The 22586-nt window shown below is 43.8% G+C and overlaps 1 protein-coding gene across 1 annotated transcript in view; it reads left to right on the top strand.

Annotated features, from left to right (window-relative positions):
- The first annotated feature begins 848 nt into the window (after positions 1-848).
- Positions 849-22586, top strand: part of znf644a (zinc finger protein 644a) — a 35116-nt gene continuing 13378 nt past the window's right edge. Inside the window, exons 1-4 of the mRNA XM_084313642.1 lie at positions 849-955; positions 6491-8984; positions 15839-16426; positions 20364-20489. Coding sequence (XP_084169768.1) covers positions 6506-8984; positions 15839-16426; positions 20364-20489 — 3193 coding nt within the window. The 5' untranslated portion in view covers positions 849-955; positions 6491-6505. The remainder of the gene's footprint in view (positions 956-6490; positions 8985-15838; positions 16427-20363; positions 20490-22586) is intronic.

Here is a 22586-nt window from a genome sequence, read left to right as displayed (position 1 = left end):
ATATCTGTATCTGTACACACACACACACTGTCTCTGACACACACTCTGACACAGACACACACAGACACTCTCTCTCACACACACGCGCACGACCTGTGGAATTCTGAATGTTTTCTCGTTGCTTGTATTCATAGTGTACACTACAGTAATAAGCACGCTATCTCAACCTCACATTTCAAATACATAAATCAAATATCTGCACTCTCTGGAATTGTGTGGATGGGGGCAATAATACAGCGAGGGGGCCAGATTTGGAAAGTGGATCTCGCAGTGTGTGTGCGTGTTTAAAGTCTACTGTATTTTTGGACAATAATTGAGATTATCACCTGGTCTCACTACGTCATCATGTGTGCTACAGGAGGACATGATGACAACCATCGGGGGCTTGGGGTTACATCTTTGTTTGACTGGAATGGAATGTTAGACAGTGGTCCAAAAACCTGTTTTACTGTCAAATAAATACACGTCCCCAAATATTACCAACCAGGCCGTGATTTCGCAGGTTATTATTAGGTCAACCAAAATCGCGATTGTGTCAGCTATTATCAATAAAAAAAAAATCCCACCTAGTACTAAAGACATGGTCATTAACTCCTATCTGGAACAAACCACCTCGTCCTGCGGGGGGGAAAGGCGCTCCAACGTAACTTTTAATTTAGGAAATTGATACAAATAAATACCCGATTTTTGAACGAGCTAATACATACAATAAAAAATTTTACATTTAAATTGCTCATTTCAAGTAGTTATAAGTGGTTTGTTTAATCACGACGTCGATTCTCCGTCGGTGTCCCCCCCCCCCGCTCTCCAAAAGAGAAATGGATCGGTCCACACCCAGAAGACCACCACGGAAAATGGCGACTGTGAAATGGATGGTAACGTTAGACGAAAGTGAGAAATAATTCAATGCCGCGTTTAAAGTGCACCTCGCCTGCATCATCTACACCGTTCAAAGGTAACGTTTTGTTCGCTATTCAACGTTATAGCCGTGTGTGGATAGCTCGGTGTCGGGCGAAACGAGCTATTCCTTGTAGTTGAGTGTGAGGGTTTGGGGGTTTTGGTGTTGGAAACACAGACTACATGGAATGGGCTGCACAGCTCTCCTGCTGCACAGCATCCAACAACACAGCGTGAGAAAGGCGAAGAAAATGCAATAACAAGAGACCTTTGCAGAGCACTAATATTAACACCCGTTTGTTTACTGTACTGTTGCTTCTGAAAGCAGCGACTGACTTTACTGTGGGTTTGGCAGTTAAAGTGGACTAGTAAAGTTTTTAGCTCAGAATACAGTCCATTATTACTGCTCTCATCAAAGCCATTCTGTGCTGCTGTGTGTATATAATGGGGAAAGCCTTTCTTTGCCACGAGAAGATCTTCTTTCAGCCCACTTGACACGTTTATTGCCCCCTCAAATTTTAGATTTAGATTAAAATGTATTGTCATCATCATACAGCACAAGTACAGTACAACGAAAATAAGTTTGGCATCTAACCAGAGTGTATACTACTGAGTAATAGTGCTAATCAGATGTATGTACAGTGTTATAGCATAGTGATACAGGTATAAATACACTATTATGGTAGTAGTAAGTCATACTGGCCAGCAGCGTAACTAGTACGAGATATGTATAGATATAATATCTACAGATATGTAACAAAGATTAGCCACAGATGGATGTGGATAAATATATACCGTAAACTTAATATATGTATGCGGTATATACAGCATTATTGTACAAGCTATCATAGAGTTGTGAGTTATGCTAGACATATGAAGACATTCCCTCCTTATTCACATATCCTACCTAATTAACAGTATTGGCAATCTTTCAAACATAATTTGACAATCTTATCAAAAGGTGGGCTTTCACTCCCTTCAGAGAACTGGCTAGATCAAGAGGAGTTGCAGATGCAGTGCTTGTATTTCTACATGTGTATCCTGTAGCCTCATTAATAATGTGTCCAAGAAATGTGGTTACCATCACATCATTTACAACTGTAACACGCTAGCTATGTAACCAGTTTGTTTTACGTTACATTATTTGTATTTCGGTAGCAATATAAAACGCGTAATCCCTAGAGGGCGCTCTTGTGTAATTTAGCATAGCCAGATCCAGCCAAGATTAACGGTAGGTCTGAGGAACATCAAACACAGAAGTCTGTCAGCAGTGGCCTGTTGTCATAACAACCAATCTCGCATTGCGAGATTATCATACTACAAACAAACCAATGAGAGCGGCTCCTGGCACTGCTGCTCAGAAAACGAACCAATGAGACCGGGCATTTCTCCAACATGCAGCCAATCAGATAGTTAACCCTCAGGATTTCCGAGCTCTCATTAACGCAATTTTTGGGACAAGATGTTTCCCCAGACCTACCATGAAGCTTTGAGGTCTGGCTACGCTAGATTACTTACTAGCAATCGTTTAATATTAGGCTGTGTTGCTCATTCATATTCCACCTTGGCAAGTAGGTTGAGTAATTCATTTGTATGCCAACAGTTGTAGTTTGTGTCCAGAAACATCAACAACCCTGTTGTTGTATTTCACTTAAGACATCACTATGCCGGCTAATGGTGTGTTCAGCCAGTCTTTATCAAGCGGTAAAGTCAGAAATCTCAAAAGGTTCACCACCAGGAAGTTGCACTCGGAACAGCCGATCAAGTTGTAAACTCGGACTAGTTCTATGATACCTCAGTTTCCCATCCCAGCACCCTTACCCACCACGACAACCCAACCCAGCACCCTAACCCACCACGACAACCCAACCCATCCCAGCACCCTAACCCACCACGACAACCCAACCCAGCACCATAACCCACCACGACAACCCAACCCAGCACCCTAACCCACCACGACAACCCAACCCAGCACCCTAACCCACCACGACAACCCATCCCATCCCAGCACCCTAACCCACCACAACAACCCAACCCATCCCAGCACCCTAACCCACCACGACAACCCAACCCAGCACCATAACCCACCACGAAAACCCAACCCAGCACCCTAACCCACCACGACAACCCAACCCATCCCAGCACCCTAACCCACCACGACAACCCATTCCAGCACCCTAACCCACCACGAAAACCCAACCCAGCGCCCTAACCCACCACGACAACCCAACCCATCCCAGCACCCTAACCCACCACGAAAACCCAACCCAGCACCATAACCCACCACGACAACCCAACCCATCCCAGCACCCTAACCCACCACGACAACCCATCCCAGCACCCTAACCCACCACGACAACCCATCCCAGCACCCTAACCCACCACGACAACCCAACCCAGCACCCTAACCCACCACGACAACCCAACCCAACCCAGCACCCTAACCCACCACAACAACCCAACCCAGCACCCTAACCCACCACGACAACCCATTCCAGCACCCTAACCCACCACGAAAACCCAACCCAGCCCCCTAACCCACCACGACAACCCAACCCATCCCAGCACCCTAACCCACCACGACAACCCAACCCAGCACCATAACCCACCACGACAACCCAACCCAACCCAGCACCATAACCCACCACGACAACCCAACCCAGCACCATAACCCACCACGACAACCCAACCCATCCCAGCACCCTAACCCACCACGACAACCCAACCCAGCACCATAACCCACCACGACAACCCAACCCAGCACCCTAACCCACCACGACAACCCAACCCAGCACCATAACCCACCACGAAAACCCAACCCAGCACCCTAACCCACCACGACAACCCAACCCATCCCAGCACCCTAACCCACCACGACAACCCATTCCAGCACCCTAACCCACCACGAAAACCCATTCCAGCACCCTAACCCACCACGAAAACCCAACCCAGCGCCCTAACCCACCACGACAACCCAACCCATCCCAGCACCCTAACCCACCACGACAACCCAACCCATCCCAGCACCCTAACCCACCACGACAACCCAACCCAGCACCCTAACCCACCACGACAACCCAACCCAACCCAGCACCCTAACCCACCACAACAACCCAACCCAGCACCCTAACCCACCACGACAACCCATTCCAGCACCCTAACCCACCACGACAACCCAACCCAACCCAGCACCCTAACCCACCACAACAACCCAACCCAGCACCCTAACCCACCACGAAAACCCAACCCAGCCCCCTAACCCACCACGACAACCCAACCCATCCCAGCACCCTAACCCACCACGACAACCCATTCCAGCACCCTAACCCACCACGAAAACCCAACCCAGCGCCCTAACCCACCACGACAACCCATTCCAGCACCCTAACCCACCACGACAACCCATTCCAGCACCCTAACCCACCACGACAACTATCCCACCACGACAACTATCCCAGCACCCTAACCCACCACGACAACTAGTGATGCACGATATATCGGCCAGTGGCCACCGATATAATATCGGCCGATGGTCATTTTTTTTTACACATCGGTATCTGTCCGATATCAAGATAGGGCAGATAATTACAAAAAATAAATTTATTTTATTTTTTATATGTTTTGGTCTTAAATAGTTTCAGAATATCAGTAATTTCTGAAAATAAGTTACAAAAGTAAAAAAAATAAAAATATGCGTTTTGGAAAATAGCTCTTTATTTGATTATCATAGAAAAGTGTTTTCTATACAGAGATATCGACGTCGGTAAATATCGGTATCGGCCAGAACAGCAATATTAATATCGGTTATCTGTATCGGCCACAATTTCGGTGCATCATTAACAACAACCCATCCCAGCACCATAACCCACCACGACAACTATCCCAGCACCCTAACCCACCACGACAACTATCCCAGCACCCTAACCCACCATGACACTATCCCAGCACCCTAACCCACCACGACAACTATCCCAGCACCCTAACCCACCACGACAACCCATCCCAGCACCCTAACCCACCATGACAACCCATCCCAGCACCCTAACCCACCTCGACAACCCATCCCAGCACCCTAACCCACCACCATAAATAACATTTATATAAATAATAAATAAAAGTGAAACACTGACTACTTTCCCTGCCAAGATGATGGCCAGTTTTAATGTGGTATAAACTCTGAAATACAGAGAGGATGAGTTAATTTACATGGCCCACTTTCTTGGGAACCGCTTCTGCTTACCTCACATGAAGCCATACAAAATGGAATCTTTTGGGCAGCTGGGTAGCGTAGAGGTCTAAGCACTCGCCTACCACCGCAGAGACTCTGGGATCGAATCCAGCTGTCAGCGGTACCTCCGGCTTGGTCAGTCATCCCTACGAACACAATTGTCAGTGTTTGCGGGTGGGAAGCCGGTGGGGTATGAGTCCTGGTCGTTGCAAAGCAGCGACTCCTACTCATCCGGGGGAAATAGCGTGACCCTCCTATTACGTTACCATTGACTGAAGGAGTGCTTGTCGTCTTGTCAATGTAACATAATTAGGAAACGGTAACCAAAGTAACCAAAAAAGATATTTAATTATAGTTACCATGGGTTTTGTAATCAAAAGGAATAACAAAATAACGACACAGGACTGTTGTAAACAGGATCAGCATCTCACACAGGGGAGGACAGAACAGTTATACACAAGGGAATGACGAGACAAGACACACCTGGGCTGATTACAAATGGGTACACCTGGGAGGGAAACGATAAGGAACTACAAGACCAGGACAGGCAACTACAACTAGACATTACACATCACACTGGGAACACCTGATCAGGGTACAAACACACGGTACACACCCCACACGTAACACCTCACGTTCTCCCAGTGAAAGTCCTCGCTGTCAGGTGAAAAGAAGCGGCTGGTGACTCCACATGTATTCGGAGGAGGCATGTGATACTATACACCCTCCCCAGACCAACAGTAGGGCAATGTGCGCAATGACCAGGAAGGGAATTGGCATAACGACTAAATTGGGGGATGGGAGAAAGATAGAAAGGCAAACAATATATATAATTAAATGGAATCTTTCAGTGTTTTGAAAGCTCAGCTGCAAATGCAATTCAAGTTGATTTTTCTTTTTTTTTTACTTTAAACACAGCGGGTATTGCTGCGACAGAGGTAGGCTCCACCACTGTCATCGCAGGAAAGCAACAGCCTAGCCGGTGCCAAGCTATTCTGCCATATGCAGGCGGCCTAGGAGAGCCTGTAGCCTTGGGAGCTCTCAGCCCCAATTAACAAAAATATTGGCAAAGTATTGTCCAGCAAATTGTAATTTTTTAGGGGTTCTTTTGTGATCCATAGCCTAATGTGTTCACAGTTTGAGTAGCCTAAACACGTAGCTATAGATGCTGGTCTAAGACTAATGTGTTCACAGTTTGAGTAGCCTAAACACGTAGCTAGATGCTGGTCTAAGACTAATGGGTTCACATTTTGAGTAGCCTAAACACGTAGCTAGATGCTGGTCTAAGACTAATGGGTTCACAGTTTGAGTAGCCTAAACATTTAGCTAGATGCTGGTCTAAGACTGTGTGCTTTTCTCTTCCAGGTTGCAGCTGCAGAAATGTCCTGTCTGGGTATTGATGAAGAGGAAAACGATGCAGATCCAGAGATGAATGCGTTCACTCTCCTCCAAGACCCAGTGAGAATGGCACAAGACCCCATCTCTTACATCGATTCATATGGAAAGCCTTGTCCTCTGAAGCAAAACAACAGTGTCCTTGACGTTCTGACAGATGCAGACCTGTTGACCCCAGTCGGCTTGGGGAATGGGCCTTGTCCTCACCGGGCCACGCAGGCACATGATCTCAACAGCCTGTCGACCGATAAGGAAGAGGAGAAGAGCATCACCCCCTTGAAGAACGTGCAGGAGATCGACACTGCAGGAATATGGGGGTTTGATGTGGAGTCGCCAGATAACTCATTGGATGGTTTTAGCAGTGCCAATGACCTCGGCTGGGACCCTCGGAAAGAGTTCATGCAGTTTCTGTGGGAGAACCATGACAACTCCCCCGGAGAGGAGCCGCAAGAGGATGTCCCCCCGCCCAGCGGCCAAAGACGGAGAAAGCGTAAGATGGACATGGTGGTTATGGTGGATCCTTCAGAAGAATTCTATCCTGATCTGAGCCCTAAGTCATCGGAGGACTCGTCTGATGAGGAAGACCAAGTAGACTCCATCAGCAAGGTCTGCAAACTGAGGAACCATTCCAAGCCACAGGCGTCGCCCACGGAGAAGGGATTGCAGTATCCCAATGGAACCGTGAAGGCCATCAAGAAGATTATATACAATGCGCCGGCAAGAAATTCACATGAGAAAAGTATAGGTCATAAACTTTCACCATTGAAGGGGAGTCTCTCAATGAACTCTTGCTCAGGGGAGAAACCGTTGTGTTTCCCTTGTTCAAAATGCAGCCTTAGTTTCAAGAAGGTCCACCATCTGCAGCGCCATTTGAAGTCCCACACGGATCCTCCTGATTCTCTGCCAAAGTCTTTTATCTGCAGGGTGTGCGGCCAGGGCTTCAAACACAGCTACATGCTGCTGGACCACATGAGCAGCCATCAAGACAAGAGAGACTGGGACAGAGACCAGATCAAGGATGAGGACGACTTAGAAGAAGAGGAGGAGGACGAAAATGCCAAGTTGTATTGCCCTCAGTGCCCATTCGGAACAAACTGCCCGAACGCATTCGTTCAGCACGCCAAGACTCATGAGAAGGAGAAGCGCCACTTCAGCTACTTCAGCTGTGAGAAGTGTCACTTCAAAGCTGCGTCCCAGAATGAGCTGGTGAAACACAGGATTAGGCAGCATACTGTTGTTCCCCACGAGCCAGAGCTGGAGCAGAGCTTCTCCTGCATCACCTGCTCCTATCGAGCCTTGAGTAAAAACGTTTTTAAAAATCACCTTCAACGTCGTCATCAGCAGACTTTTGAAGAATACCTATCGGCACTGGCAAGTGAAAGAGATGCAGCATCACCTGCGGGGCAGAACTTGTCAACTGGTAAATGCGCCGTAGTAGATTCAGTGTTGACATCTAAAATCTCAATAAAAAACCAGGTCTCCACAAAGATAACTGCTCCTCCTAGTGATTTTAATGACATATCAGATTTATTCAAAAAGGACAAGATAGCAAACAGGGGCGTTACGTCACAACAAACTGAATCAAAGCTCGACAAATCCATTAACAATCTCATATCTCGACAAAGACATGGCAAGAAAAACCAGAATCAGCAGAAAAAGGACAGGGACTGTGTTGAGTTACCAGAAACATTAACTGTAAAGGTTGAAGGTACTAATTCATCCTCAAATGGCCAGCAAGAGTCTTCAGTGCCTGACTTCCACTCAAATTCCTTTTTTGGTGTGAGTTCAACTGAACGAGGCCTCAAGAACAAGGGTGTATCAAAGACAACCTTGGATCAAAGAACTGTGAAAAAGTCACCCTCCAAAAGAAAGATGTCCACCCCCTACCGTAACACTACCGACCAGGACTCCTGCTTCATCTTACCCAAACATTTGCCAAGTCCAAAAAGGCTAAACCTGGCAGAAGAAATGGAGGACGCTGACGAAAAGGACATTTTCCACTTTAAGGACACGGACGATGACGCAACCCTTTTTGACAAGGCTATCAAGCTAGAAAAGCCACACATCCTCTACACCTATAGCAGAAAAATGCCTATGAGGGGGGCTCTCCAAGCACCCGAAGACCTGTATGAAAACGAGCGACACGCAGAGAGCGAGCCCATTGTCAAGGAAGAGTGTATAGAAAGAGAGGTGTATGGGGAAAGCTTTGAGTCTGACCCAACACCAACGGGGGAACCCTTTAGTGATGATCTGTTGATGTTGGACTCCAAGGGCAATACTTGCCCTTATTGCCCTGCGTTCTTCGAGTCGGGTGTTGGCTTGTCCAATCACGTGAGAGGACATCTCCACAGGGTGGGACTGACTTACAACGCGCGCCATGGGGTGTCTCCCGAGCAGGTGTCCTCTCAAGACAAGAGGCCGCGCATTCGGCGAAAGATGTCGGCTATCCGGCGAATCAAGAAAGGTATTACTATCGTGTTACTTAATACTGCGTTATAGAATACTGCCACCCAGTGGCCATGAGGTTAGTAGTAGTAGTTTTATTCAGTCATCACACACAATACAATATGCACATTCCAGACTGTCTTTTATTCTGGCTGAAAAGGTAAAAAAGAATTTTTTTGTTTCATATTTGTAACCCTTGTTTTTGAAAACCAAAAGTGAATTATACTGTTAAATTGATATCAGCATTATTCCACAAGTTAACCCCAACAATAGACAATAGATACATCTCCTTTGAATAATTTTCTTAGGTTACTTTTCTTTTAACATGGCAGATAAGACATTTTTGGGAATTGTTTCACATTTGTGTCGTTCACTTATGTTCCAGAACTGGTCCTACCAGACCAGAAGAGCTCTGCAATTTCACTGTTTCCTGTTGGGAGGGTTTTATCTTGTTCTGCCCAACTCTGATTTAACCATAGTGCAGGTATAATACTAGATTCTTTTTTTTTAAAGATTTATTTTTTAGCGTTTATCGCTTTTCATGGTCAGACATGACCGACAGATGAGGAGAGGATGAACGGGAGAAGAGGCGGGGAAGACATGCAACAAATGGAAGTCACCGGGAGTAGGAAGCGAACCCGGGACGGCCGCTTCGCAACGTAGCGCGATACATGGTGTGTTACTAGAGCGCCCCATAATACTAGATTCTTACGGCATTCCCATTAACACTTTGACTGCCATGAAACGTCTTTAGATGTATTGCTGGCCATGCTAAAGTTGCCGGAGGACACGTTACGTCGTCCTTATATCAATATTTCAAAAATCTGCGATCGGATTCATATGTCCCCTCCGCTGGCCTGAGATCCACCAGCAGGACCCACTGAGCTCTCTGGCGGTTCAGGAGCGCCATCCGGTGGCCGATCGGCGCAATCGCCAAACAGGATGTTCCATAGAGGTTCTGCTAGACGTCCGTAGTACTTCCGGGCGCTCGCTATAGGTCATGGGACTCTGGCTCGTCATGCTACACAGTGATCGATTGGCAATAACTCGATAAACAACGTGATTTGGACGTATATACCATTATACAAGCTGGAGATGGACCGGGTAAAAATATATCCCATAATGATAAGATTTCTACTCTACGATGATCGCCCAACGGCGCGCGGAGACTGGGGTGAGTTTCAGCGTGTAACGTTACCGTCTTCGATACTAACTGCTATTATCAACATTTGACCCACATTAGATGAATGGTATAACGCTGCCCACGGAATTATAAACGCCCCCTCGCCCATCCGGTCAACATCAGATGACGTGTAGTAACTTCTAGAAGTACGTCTAGTTGGAATTTTTTATATCGCGCTGATTGCCATCAAACTGTATTTCATCATCAATATAATGCATTTGGGGCTATATATCACGTTCTGGAGAAAGCTGCAGAAAGAGATGAAAACATACTTATACATTAGACCATACTTTACTATGAATATGTGAATGAAAAAGTTTAACGTTGCTACACAATGAACAATACATATAGGACTTTGAATGGGCCCTAATAATGGCAATGTAGCAATAGAATTTAAAAAGTTATAGCCCTGCAAAGAAGGGGACTTTCTCCATAGACAAATAGCGCTGGCAATCTATGGTATATCATGAATTTAACCTTAGGCAGCCAAAGTGTTAATCCTTAGTAGAAGTTAAATGTAACTTTGTGTACTAGGGGTGTAAAAAATCATCAATGAATCAATATGATGTCGAAATCCAGCGGCTTCCATCTGTAAACAATCAAAATTGATGCGTTAATCTATTTCATGTATATATTAATAGGGCCAGGTAAAAATATCAACCTTGAACGATCCGATATCTATTCTTAAAATCCTCAGATTGACCGCTAAGTGTTATTTCTAGTGAACCCTCCCGTCCTGCAGTATCTCCAGATTTTCTTGAACTGTGTTTCTGTTGAAATATTACGCTAACTCAGTTGCTTTGAACTAAAAATCACTAAAATTAAATTTTCTCCAATAGATTAGACAGGATCATTGCTAGAGTTGTTGATTTAGGAATCAGTGACCATTGCCCAACAGCCTGCCTCAGGAATACTAAGCTAAAGAAAACAAAATCACACAATATTATAAAAAGAAATCTAAAACATTTCAGTGATCAAGCTTTCCTATTTGATCTACTCAATAGTGACATCTCATATACTTCTGAAATTCCGGATATAGAATTGGCCTTAGATTTCTTCATGAAAACTCTCCTATCAATCATTGATAAACACGCACCATTTAAGAAATTCAGAGTGAAGGATAGGTCAACTCCTTGGTTTACACCTGAGCTATCATTGCTATTCAAAGAAAGGAATAGAGCCCGGACTCTGGGGGTCCATCCCACTGGTCATCTTTTAGACAGATTATAAACAAATGTACATCACCTGTAAAAAATGCTAAATCAAGCTATTATTTAGAATTAATCACAAGTTCATAGTACTCTGAACCAACAACATTTTGGAAAGCAGTAAATTCAAATAAAACCAAGGCTACCATTTCCCTGCCTAGAGTTAAAATATAATGACTATTTGATAACTGAAGGTAAAGAGATTTGCTTAGCCTTCAATAGCCATTTTGCCCAAGCTGGACATTTGTTTAACTCAATCAGCGCCAGAGGGATATGTGTAATGTGTGGTTAAAAGGTCCGCGTTCTAAAGTATAGGAATACGTGGCAGTGTTTGCAGGGCTATAACTATATTCTATATTATAGCTATGGATACAATACTATGGCCCATTTGACATCGAGTATCTATCGTTCAATATGTGAAAAATAAATAATTTTTTCATCCATACATTCCCGTTTTATACCGTGGAGAATATAAGTATGGTTTTAGAACGGTCTAGGATAATTCATGGGAGGCTGGTAATAGCCCGCAATGTGTATTATACTAAATGCATTTAATTTTTTTATGCTTTGATCTTCACCAACGGAATACGTTATGGACTAGCATTATACACATACGCTCAGATCGCAATGAAGGCATGCTTTGATCAACACAAGATTGATATCATACCTTGACTAGGATGTGCCCCAAAAAGAATATTCCAATTATCTGATTGTGAGTCCCAGTATTGGTGTCGATCGTGTCGCCAACATAATCCGCCCCACATCATCCATCTGGAGCATTTGACGCTCCTCAAGCCGATCGGGACAACCGCTCCCCTTGCCCGACATGGAAAAATCAGACCGCAGACTTTAGATCGACACACAGGGTGCTCGATTCCGCCGCCTGGTAGGATGCGGCTGGTATTGCACTTTTGCGATCTCAGACTCATTCCCTATGATAACACCAGGCTCTCTGGATGGATAATGAATGGAAATATCGGAAAAACTACCAAAACTAGAGAAATCTCGGGTCTGGTGCCCAACCGCTGGCGAGTTAACGAGTTAGCGAGTTAAGTAGACTGTGAGCATGACTGTGAAGGGCCTCCTCCTGGTGACTGCTATGAGCAAAATGAAGGGCCTACCACCACATTTCTCTTTGAGCCTATTACTCCTAATGCAGTTTTTAATATGTTGGCGTCTATTGATACCAGAAAGTCGACTGAGGAGGACAACTTGGAACCTTACTTTCTTAAATTAGCTGCACCTGTAATCACAGAGCAAATAACCTATATTTTTTATCTCTCTATATCAACAGGCATAGTTCCCACTCCAGTATTTGGAAAATGGCCCATGTCTCTCCTTTGCATAAAGGTGGAGACAGAACTTACCTGAACAATTATCGTCCAATGTCCAAGTTGTCCTGCTTAGCAAAAATTCTGGAATCACTAGTGAATAACCAACTCAAAACATTTCTCTCTAATCATTCTGTTCTAAGCCCCCATCAATCTCGTTTCAGAGCCAACCATAGTACAATCTCAGCTACCACTTTAGTTATAAATTATATTGTTTCTGCATTGGACAAAAAGAAACATTGTGCTGCCGCCTTTTCACGGTCTGCATGGTACCTACTCGACTCGGTAGTCGAGTAGGTACCATGCAGACGTGAAAAAGCGGCAGCACAATGTTTCTTTTGTATATATTATGTAAGTGTCTTTATGTATATATTATATAAAGACGGTACCCCCCCCCCCCCCCCTTCAGTGTGCCGTCATCTTCAACGTGACACACACGGACAATAGAGGATTTCGACGCTAGCTATGAAGCCTATGAATCCAGTGCCTCATCTCAGTCGCGGCAGCTTAGAAACTGACGTGAGGGTTTGTGAGAAACATCACGATGTCCACGATACGTTTAAAAAGTGTATCGTTACTGAACTGTAGCCGATATTTATTTAATATAGTCATATCGCCCACCTCTAGGATTCAGTCAGGCCCTTCAGTAACGAACTGCACAACCCCCCACACACGCAAAATGTCTCATGTGGGTACCGATACAGCCAACACAACCACATACAAAATACACTTCTTCTTCTTTCGTGTAACGTCAGAGGTCCAACTCCGTATCTTGTAGCCATGCCCTTAACTCTGGTCCCACATCAAAGAGGCTGGCTTCCGAGGGTGGTTTGTATAGGGGGCAGATGGTCAGGATGTGGTCAACAGTTTGCTCAGGGTCTCCACACTCACATGCAGCGCTGTTGTTTTGAGTCTCGAGTAGAGCAATGGCGGACATTCAGGAAGTAAGAACAGCAGAGGTGGGTGCAAGCGGTGTGATGTAATTGGCAAAATTGACTCAATTTGTTTTGCGTCAATCTGGTCCGCATTGGTCATGTCTTTAGTCCCCAGACAACCCGACCTACGAGCGAATCTATGAAGGGGAGCAAAATATGGCAGGAGACTTATTTAGCAAAAACCCATTTTTTTTTACAAAACTCTATAGGCACTCTATACCTTCAGGAGGTGATAACCATTAATAAGCTACAAAACCAAAAGGTCTATCATATCAAAACATAATCTAGGGATGTATAGGTATAATAAAATCACATCTAGAATTTGCCCACCCAGATGGTCAAAAAGTGTTTGGCTCAAGGACTACATGTTCAAACTTTTAACAGAACACTAAAACCCGCCTACTCCTTTACTCCTGTAAACTTTCGGCTTGTTTACATAAGGGTCCTCCATTTTCAATTCATCAAAACATTTAGAGACATACAAATATACAGTACTATGTAAGAGAGAGAGAACATCATACAAATATATTATTATTATTATATATTTCTTTCAAGTATTTAAAAAAAATTATATATATGTAAGGGATAATGTATCCTGAGGTCATTGTCGCAAAATAATTGACCGACACGGAGTTTAAAATACCGAGCCGCCTCGGCGAGGTGTTTTAAGCGTCAGTGAAGGTCAATTATTTTGCGATGATGACCGATACACGAAACTCGCATTTCTTATCAAATCTACGGTTCATGTAAATTTGGTACAGATTCCCAACACTCACCTCACGACCACAGGGTCCCAATCTTACATAATGCAGCTAGAAAATAATATTAAAATGAACCTTAATTAAATCAAACTGGACCATGGTCAAAATGTAAGGTTTTAGGATGCATTGAATAAACCCTGAATAATCAGAGTTGAATGGTTGGATTGAATTATCATCACCCTTATTGATTACATTGCTGTGCTAACACGGTTACACTGAGGTACAGATTACACAGATTACACAAGATTACAGAGTTTGAACCTCTAGGCCTAACAAAAATAATGGTTGGTTTCCGGTTGCCGACCGACCCTGCCGATTTAGGTGCGACCCAATATATTTTATGAGTTAAAAAAAAAAAAAAAAAATACGATTTTTTTTTAAGAATAAAGTTTCATAGAAATCTTAGTCAAACATTTAGTATTATGGATATTAAACATGCTGGCAGAGTACATGCATCCATGTTGTTGTGAACATTTTAATTAAATAAAGAAATTCCCTATCCATAGTCGCCGTGGGAAAGAATAAAATAAAAAAATAATAAAAATAAATTCCCTACCTACCCATGGCCAAACTGACAACCAACAGGAAACCAACAATATTTTTTATTATGCCCTAATTAGGGCGACGTGGAACAATGTTCGTCACAATATTCATAATAAATAATACATTTTATTTGTATAGCACCTTTCATACAAGGATTGCAGCCCAAAGTGCTTGCTTCACAGCAGTAAAATAGACATAAAATGAACATAAAATAGACAGAATAAAAGCAATGCACAGAATAAGCAATGTTGACTCCTGACAGTTTTAAAACCTGACAGTCTCTTCCTGTTTGAAACCCACACAGTTTAAAACCTGACACTTTCTTCCTGTTTGATACCCACACAGTTTAAAACCTGACAGTCTTTCCTCCTGTTTGATACCCACACAGTTTAAAACCTGACAGTCTCTTCCTGTTTGAAACCCACACAGTTTAAAACCTGACACTTTCTTCCTGTTTGATACCCACACAGTTTAAAACCTGACAGTCTCTTCCTGTTTGAAACCCACACAGTTTAAAACCTGACAGTCTCTTCCTGTTTGAAACCCACACAGTTTAAAACCTGACAGTCTTTCCTCCTGTTTGATACCCACACAGTTTAAAACCCGACAGTCTTTCTTCCTGTTTGATACCCACACAGTTTAAAAACACTATACCTACTGTTGGAAGTATGGAACTCATTATACATGTTGGATAATCTGTTCATTCAAGTAATGGAAAATGTGATCATATTGAAAGTAACCTTTTGAATATTTCAGAAATGAGAGAAATCTGAATTAATATATTTTTTATGATGATCATGATTTACAATATCAAAAAAATTATCAGTACTGTTGTAAATACTGGTACATGTCTGCCCTGCCCTGTAAAAAAAATAAAGTAAATTCTTAATTGAACTTTTCCTCAACTTACAGCATTGACGATGGAGTCCGATTCTGACGTCCCAAAGAGTCTCCATTCCTGTCCGTTATGCGGAGACTCCTTCGACAACAAGACGGGGCAGTCCAACCACATCAGGGGCCACCTGAAGCGGCTGGGCAAGAACATTTCCACCAAGAACAAGACCCCGCTGTGTCTGCTCCGGGAGCTGATGCGCGACAAGAGGGAGCTCCAGAGGGCCGTTCAGATCCTGGGCAAGAAACGGAGGCGGAACCACTTCCACTACGGCGCTTCTCCGACGCCGAGTGAAGGACCTCTCGCACATCATCCACCCTTCGGGACTCAGAAACGGAATTCCCTCCCGAATCTCTACGACGAAGCCAAACCACAGGTGGCCACGTTTTCTTTATCCAGAGTGGCGTCAGACAGGAAGCAGCTAGAGACTAAGTTGGAGGTCAAAGGGTCACTCTCGGGCGCGAGTGCCTTGATAGGGATTCTGAAGAAGAGGAAGTGTCAAGAAGATTCCAAGTTGAAAAGCTCTTCTCTGATGTCTAGAAGCACCATGTCGGTTTCTTCCAACCATGAGCACAGTTCTGCCTCCTCGCTGCCAAACTCAACATCAGGTCAGACTCATCGTCTTTACATTGCATTAAATGTATTACATTTACATAATAGGTCAATATTTTTTTTGTGGGAATTAATTTCACTTGATTTAATTTCAAACCTTTATTTCAACTTATGAGGCACTGAGGTTGCCCTCATTTACAGAGACGACAAGCTTACAAAACAAGACCCAGTTTCATACATATAGGCATAATAAATAAGAATAAAAAATTGAAAATCAGCGAAGACAGTTACAAGTCACGTTACAAGTTCATTGCAAGGAAAGGGAAAAAACTATCGGTTATATTATACTAATAATAATATAGGCAATAAAAAATGTGAATCTGAATATATACTTATATTAAAAGTAAACAGTATACACAAGGTACCGGCTATATATATACCGGCTAGCATTGGCCAAAACTCACAAATACTCCATGAAAGATGCTAGATGCAGACCTAGACGTGTGAAAACTACGACACCTTTTACTTTGGCTCATAACCAATGCACCGAATGGACTGTGGAAGTTAGACACGCAGGGCTTGTACTGTAGTAAAGTCTTGGTAAACGTGAACAGAGGGGATCATACTGCTCTAGAGGGGCACATACTGCTCTAGAGGGGCTCACACTGCTCTAGAGGGGCTCATACTGCTCTAGAGGGGCTCACACTGCTCTAGAGGGGCACATACCGCTCTAGAGGGACTCACACTGCTCTAGTGGGACTCACACTGCTCTAGAGGGACTCATACTGCTCTAGAGGGGCTCATACTGCTCTAGAGGCCCTCACACTGCTGTAGAGGGACTCATACTGCTCTAGAGGGACTCATACTGCTCTAGAGGGACTCACACTGCTCTAGTGGGACACACTGCTCTAGAGGGACTCATACTGCTCTAGAGGGACTCATACTGCTCTAGAGGGGCTCATACTGCTCTAGTGGGACTCACACTGCTCTAGTGGGACTCACACTGCTCTAGAGGGACTCATACTGCTCTAGAGGGACTCATACTGCTCTAGAGGGACTCACACTGCTCTAGTGGGACTCACACTGCTCTAGAGGGACTCTCACTGCTCTAGAGGGACTCTCACTGCTCTAGAGGGACTCTCACTGCTCTAGAGGGACTCACACTGCTCTAGAGGGGCTCATACTGCTCTAGAGGGGCTCATACTGCTCTAGAGGGGCTCATACTGCTCTAGAGGGACTCACACTGCTCTAGAGGGACTCATACTGCTCTAGAGGGACTCATACTGCTCTAGAGGGGCTCATACTGCTCTAGGGGGACTCATACTGCTCTAGAGGGGCTCACACTGCTCTAGAGGGACTCATCTAGCATGAAGATACTAGTATCATATGAAACTAGTGATCCATTTAGGAATCCAAAGGCACCAGCCATGTCATGCTACCATAAAGGGGGGTTTGTTCTCAAAGTTCAGCTAGTTTAAATTAGATGGTAATCCAAAATATTTCCAAATCCTCCATGTGTAACGTGTCGTCTCTACTAGAGCTTCTTTCTCTCCGTCACGTGAAGTTAAAACTACTCAAAGTGAAACCTAAAAATAGCTGCCGTCCACGCAGACACGTTCAGTTTATAATGTTGTCTGATTTACACGCTTGATAACACATTTAGTATTTGACAAATTAGCGTATTTTTTTATGTGGGTACTGATATGTGAAAATTAACTAAATGGGTTTTACTTTTATAAAAAAGAAATCTGATGACCAGATGTCTAACCCTAACCTTCAAATGACCAGACAACCTCTCTACCTCCTTAGACACTGTTAACTAGTGATGTGCGGGTCAGGTTCTCTTTTACCCGCACCCACCCGATCCGGCTTGAGAGAGCATCCGAACCCACCCGAACCGCTATCATGCAGATAAAACAATGACCCGAACCCGACCGAACAGGAAAAAAAAGGATGCAGGCAATATTCCAAAGTTTCTTGTCACATTTATTGAATGTTTTCAGAAAGGCAACTTCAAGGGCGGCCAAGTGGCGCAGTGGGCAAGGCGCTCGCCACTAACGCAGAAGATGCTGGGTTCGAGCCCAGCTCTCGGCGTTGCTTACGGCTTGGCTGGTCGTTCATACTAATACAATTGGCAGTATTAGGGGGTGGGAAAGCCGGTGGGTGGGGATTGGACGTTGTGGACAGCGACTCCTACAGGTCGGTTGGTGCGCCTGTACAGCAGAATCAGGAAAGTATCGGGGGCAGCGTGAGCCTCCCACGCGTTACTCCTCGCCACTGAGAGATCGCGCTGTGCAGGTGAAAAGATGCGACAGCTGCCTCCTCGTGTACCGGAGGGGACATGTGATGTAAGGCTTGGTCCTCACTGCAGCCGACCAGTGGGAGGCATGGTCTAACAACGTTCGAGACAGGGGAGGGTAGAATTGGACAATACAAAATTGGGATGGGAGAAAAATTGAAAATGGGGAGAAAAAGTGAAAAAAAAGGCTACTTCAAAAACGTTATGAAATGACGGCACAAACGGCGCAACGTGTAATGCAAAAAGGTCGGCAATAGTCTCGTCCCGCATGAAACATTTGCCTACATATAGGCATGGAAAACAAATTCTAAACATAAATAGTAAATAAATTGCCTTTAATGAAAATAAATCCAAGTACAGTTTCTACTCACTGGCTGCACTTAGTGCACTATGAAATTTTTTTATTTAGTCCACTGTCCACGGTGCCTCGCCTCACTGGGCTGTGGGCTCCTTGGCTGCACTGTGAAGAAATAAAATCGAGTGCACGGTGCCTGGGCCGGTCTGTTACGTCCAGTCGAGCTGAATGTGTGCTCGCTTGCTGCGCTTGTGGCCGGGATGCACAGCACCGCTCACGCGAGCACGGAGAGGAGTGGAAAAATAGCTCGATGCTTCTTCCAGAAATTTTGTAGGTCTTCATCGTCACAATCCTCAAGGGAAAAGTGGATATCCAAGTAAGGCTGAACTTCATCCGATTCGATACCTCCTTTTTAGTTTCCCTCTGGTAGATTTAAGCGTATCCATTATTAGCCTTACTTAGCCTAACATTTTGCGGAAGTAGTTTAGCCTACGGATACCAATAAGGAGAAAAGGTATCCTGAGGCCGCAAACACATAGGTGGAATACGCTTGGAGACGTTTATTAGTTAGTCTATTATTATTATACATATACACATACACTATTTTGTGTGGCATGACGCGCCATTCGACCCCCGATCAACGTTTTTTTCAGTTGATCCGAATCCGCCCGAACGGCAGTCATATCACTACTGTTAACCCTAACCTTCTGATTACCATACGACCTCGACCTCCTGAGACACTGTTAACCCTAACCTTCAGATTACCTGACTGTCTAACCCTAACCTTCAGATTACCAGACGACCTCTACCTCCTGAGACACTGTTAACCCTAACTGAATACATTTCCTACCTCATACCTGTTCTATAGTCTACAAGCTGAATAAATGTTCTACCTGGCAGCTCCCACCCTCTGGAACTCCCTCCCTGCAGAACTCCGCACCGCTCCAACTCTGGACTCATTTAAAAAAAACTGCTCAAAACCCACCTCTTCAACTTGGCCTTTAACCCCTAATTTCTCACTTTATATGTTGTGTCTGTCCAGTGTCCACTATGTTTGTTAATTTGTTGTCTCCCCCCCCCTATGTAAAGCGACCTTGGGTCTTATGAAAGGCGCTATATAAAACGAAGTTATTATTATTATTACCTCATATAACCTGTTGTTGTTCTATAGTTGACCAGCTGAATACATTTCCTACCTCATATAAACTTTGCAAAGTACATTTTCACTGTAATGTTTACATCCCATCCGTGTTTAGTTTAACTTTCGCTTTTGGGCTGTGTGGGAGTGTTGTGGGTTTTTGTTTAATTTTCTATTATTTATTTCTGTAAAAAATGCAAATAAACAGATTTATAAAAGATGATACTAATATGACCATGTTGTTGTATTGTGTTTTCACAGAGAAAGGTGAGTTCAACAGGAAAGTGTGTGTCAACTGCAACGCATCATTCCACAGCGGGGTTAGCTTATCCAACCACCTGCGGGCGTTCGCCAAGAGGAAGATGAATGCCTTACTAGAGGGAATCAGTAAGTAATATTAATATTATACACTAGAGGAGAACACCTTACTAGAGGGAACCAGTAAGTAATATTAATATTATACACTAGAGGAGAACACCTTACTAGACGGAATCAGTACGTAATATTAATATTATACACTAGAGGAGAATACCTTACTAGAGGGAATCAGTAAGTAATATTATACACTAGAGGAGAACACCTTACTAGAAGGAACCAGTAAGTAATATTATACACTAGAGGAGAACACCTTACTAGAGGGAACCAGTAAGTAATATTATACACTAGAGGAGAACACCTTACTAGAGGGAACCAGTAAGTAATATTATACACTAGAGGAGAACGCCTTACTAGAGGGAATCAGTAAGTAATATACACTAGAGGAGAACGCCTTACTAGAGGAAACCAGTAAGTAATATTATACACTAGTGATGCACGATATATCGGCCGATAATGGTAATTTTTTTACACATCGGTATCGGTCCGATATCAAGATAGGGCAGATTTAAAAAATAAAATAAATTTAGAATCTTTTTAAAAGATTTCTTTTACATGTTTTGGTCTTTAGTTTCAAAATATAAGTCATTTCTGAAAATAACTTACAAAAGTACAAAAAATTAAGAAACGAGTTTTGGAAAATAGCTCTTTATTTGATTATCATAAAAAAGTGTTTTCTATACAGAGATATCGACATCGGTAAATATAGGTATCGGCCAGAACAGCAATATTAATATCGGTTATCGGTATCGGCCACAATTTTCACATCGGTGCATCACTAGATATACACTAGAGGAGAGCACCTTACTAGAGGGAACCAGTAAGTAATATTATACACTAGAGGAGAACACCTTACTAGAAGAGCAGACAGACCACCTCTGCCTTCCATGATCCTCTGTAATGCCCGTTCATTGAAAAACAAAGTCGACGAACTTCGATTCAACACCAGGCTTCAACACGAGTACCGGGACTCGTGTCTGCTTGTTTTCACCGAGACATGGCTACAGGAAGACGTACCGGACTCGCTCGTTGACCTAGAAGGCTTCTCTCTTGTGCGCTCCGATAGGAACTTAAACTCCGGTAAGAGTAAGGGAGGAGGCACCTGTGTCTTCATCAATCAAAAGTGGTGCTCACAATTCACTACGAGAGAGTCCGTCTGTAACCCTGACATTGAACTGGAATGCTTAAGCCTCCGACCCTTTTATCTCCCCCGAGAATTCGGGAACATTTTATTATGTACAGTTTATATATTCCACCCAGTGGTAATGCTGCTAAATCAGCCAGTGCTATCACGGACTGTGTACACAGACAATTGAAACATACTCCTGAAGCACCTTGCTTTATTGCTGGAGATTTTAATCATTGTAAACTTGAGGCTGTGCTGCCTGGATTCAAGCAATATGTAAACTGTAACACGAGGTAAACGAATTCTGGACAAATGCTATGGCAATATTAACGAAGCCTATACTGCCAAGGCTAAACCCCCACTGGGCAATTCTGACCACAATGTTGTCCACTTAATTCCCACATATAAATCTCTGCTCAAGAGTAGCAAGCCACAAGTAAAAACGGTCCATGTTTGGAACGAAGACAGCATTGACACCCTTAAGAGGCTGTACCAACTGGGACCTCTTTCATGACCTGGACCTCGAAGAGGCCACTGATACTATTACAGATTATATAAAATTCTGCAGGGATAATGTGTTACCCCAGAAATCAATAACTATGTACCCAAACAATAAATCTTATATTTCAAAGGAAATTAAAGAGTGCATAGTTAAGAAGAGAATTGCATTCAGAAACAAGGATCTTGTGGCCATGAGGAATATCCAGAAAGAATTGAATCAGAAATTAACAGGGGCGAGGAGGAAACAGAAAGAGACATTTGAATCCCATTGCTCTTCTATGAACACAAAAGAATTGTGGGACTATGAAGTTTATGACAAATATGGCCCCAGCTAAAAGGTCTCTTAGTGTTCTAAATGAGGGTGAGAAGGCCAACGAACTTAATAACTTTTATGCCAGGTTTGAGACTGCCGACTTCTCACAGGAGAAAGTAACGGCTCTCCAGGCACTACCTGCATTAGAAGAACAAATTATAATTGATCC

This window comes from Notolepis coatsorum, assembly GCF_963971535.1.
Source record: "Notolepis coatsorum genome assembly, chromosome: 4".
Taxonomy (NCBI): domain Eukaryota; kingdom Metazoa; phylum Chordata; class Actinopteri; order Aulopiformes; family Paralepididae; genus Notolepis; species Notolepis coatsorum.
This window is presented reverse-complemented; position numbering and strand designations above follow the sequence as displayed.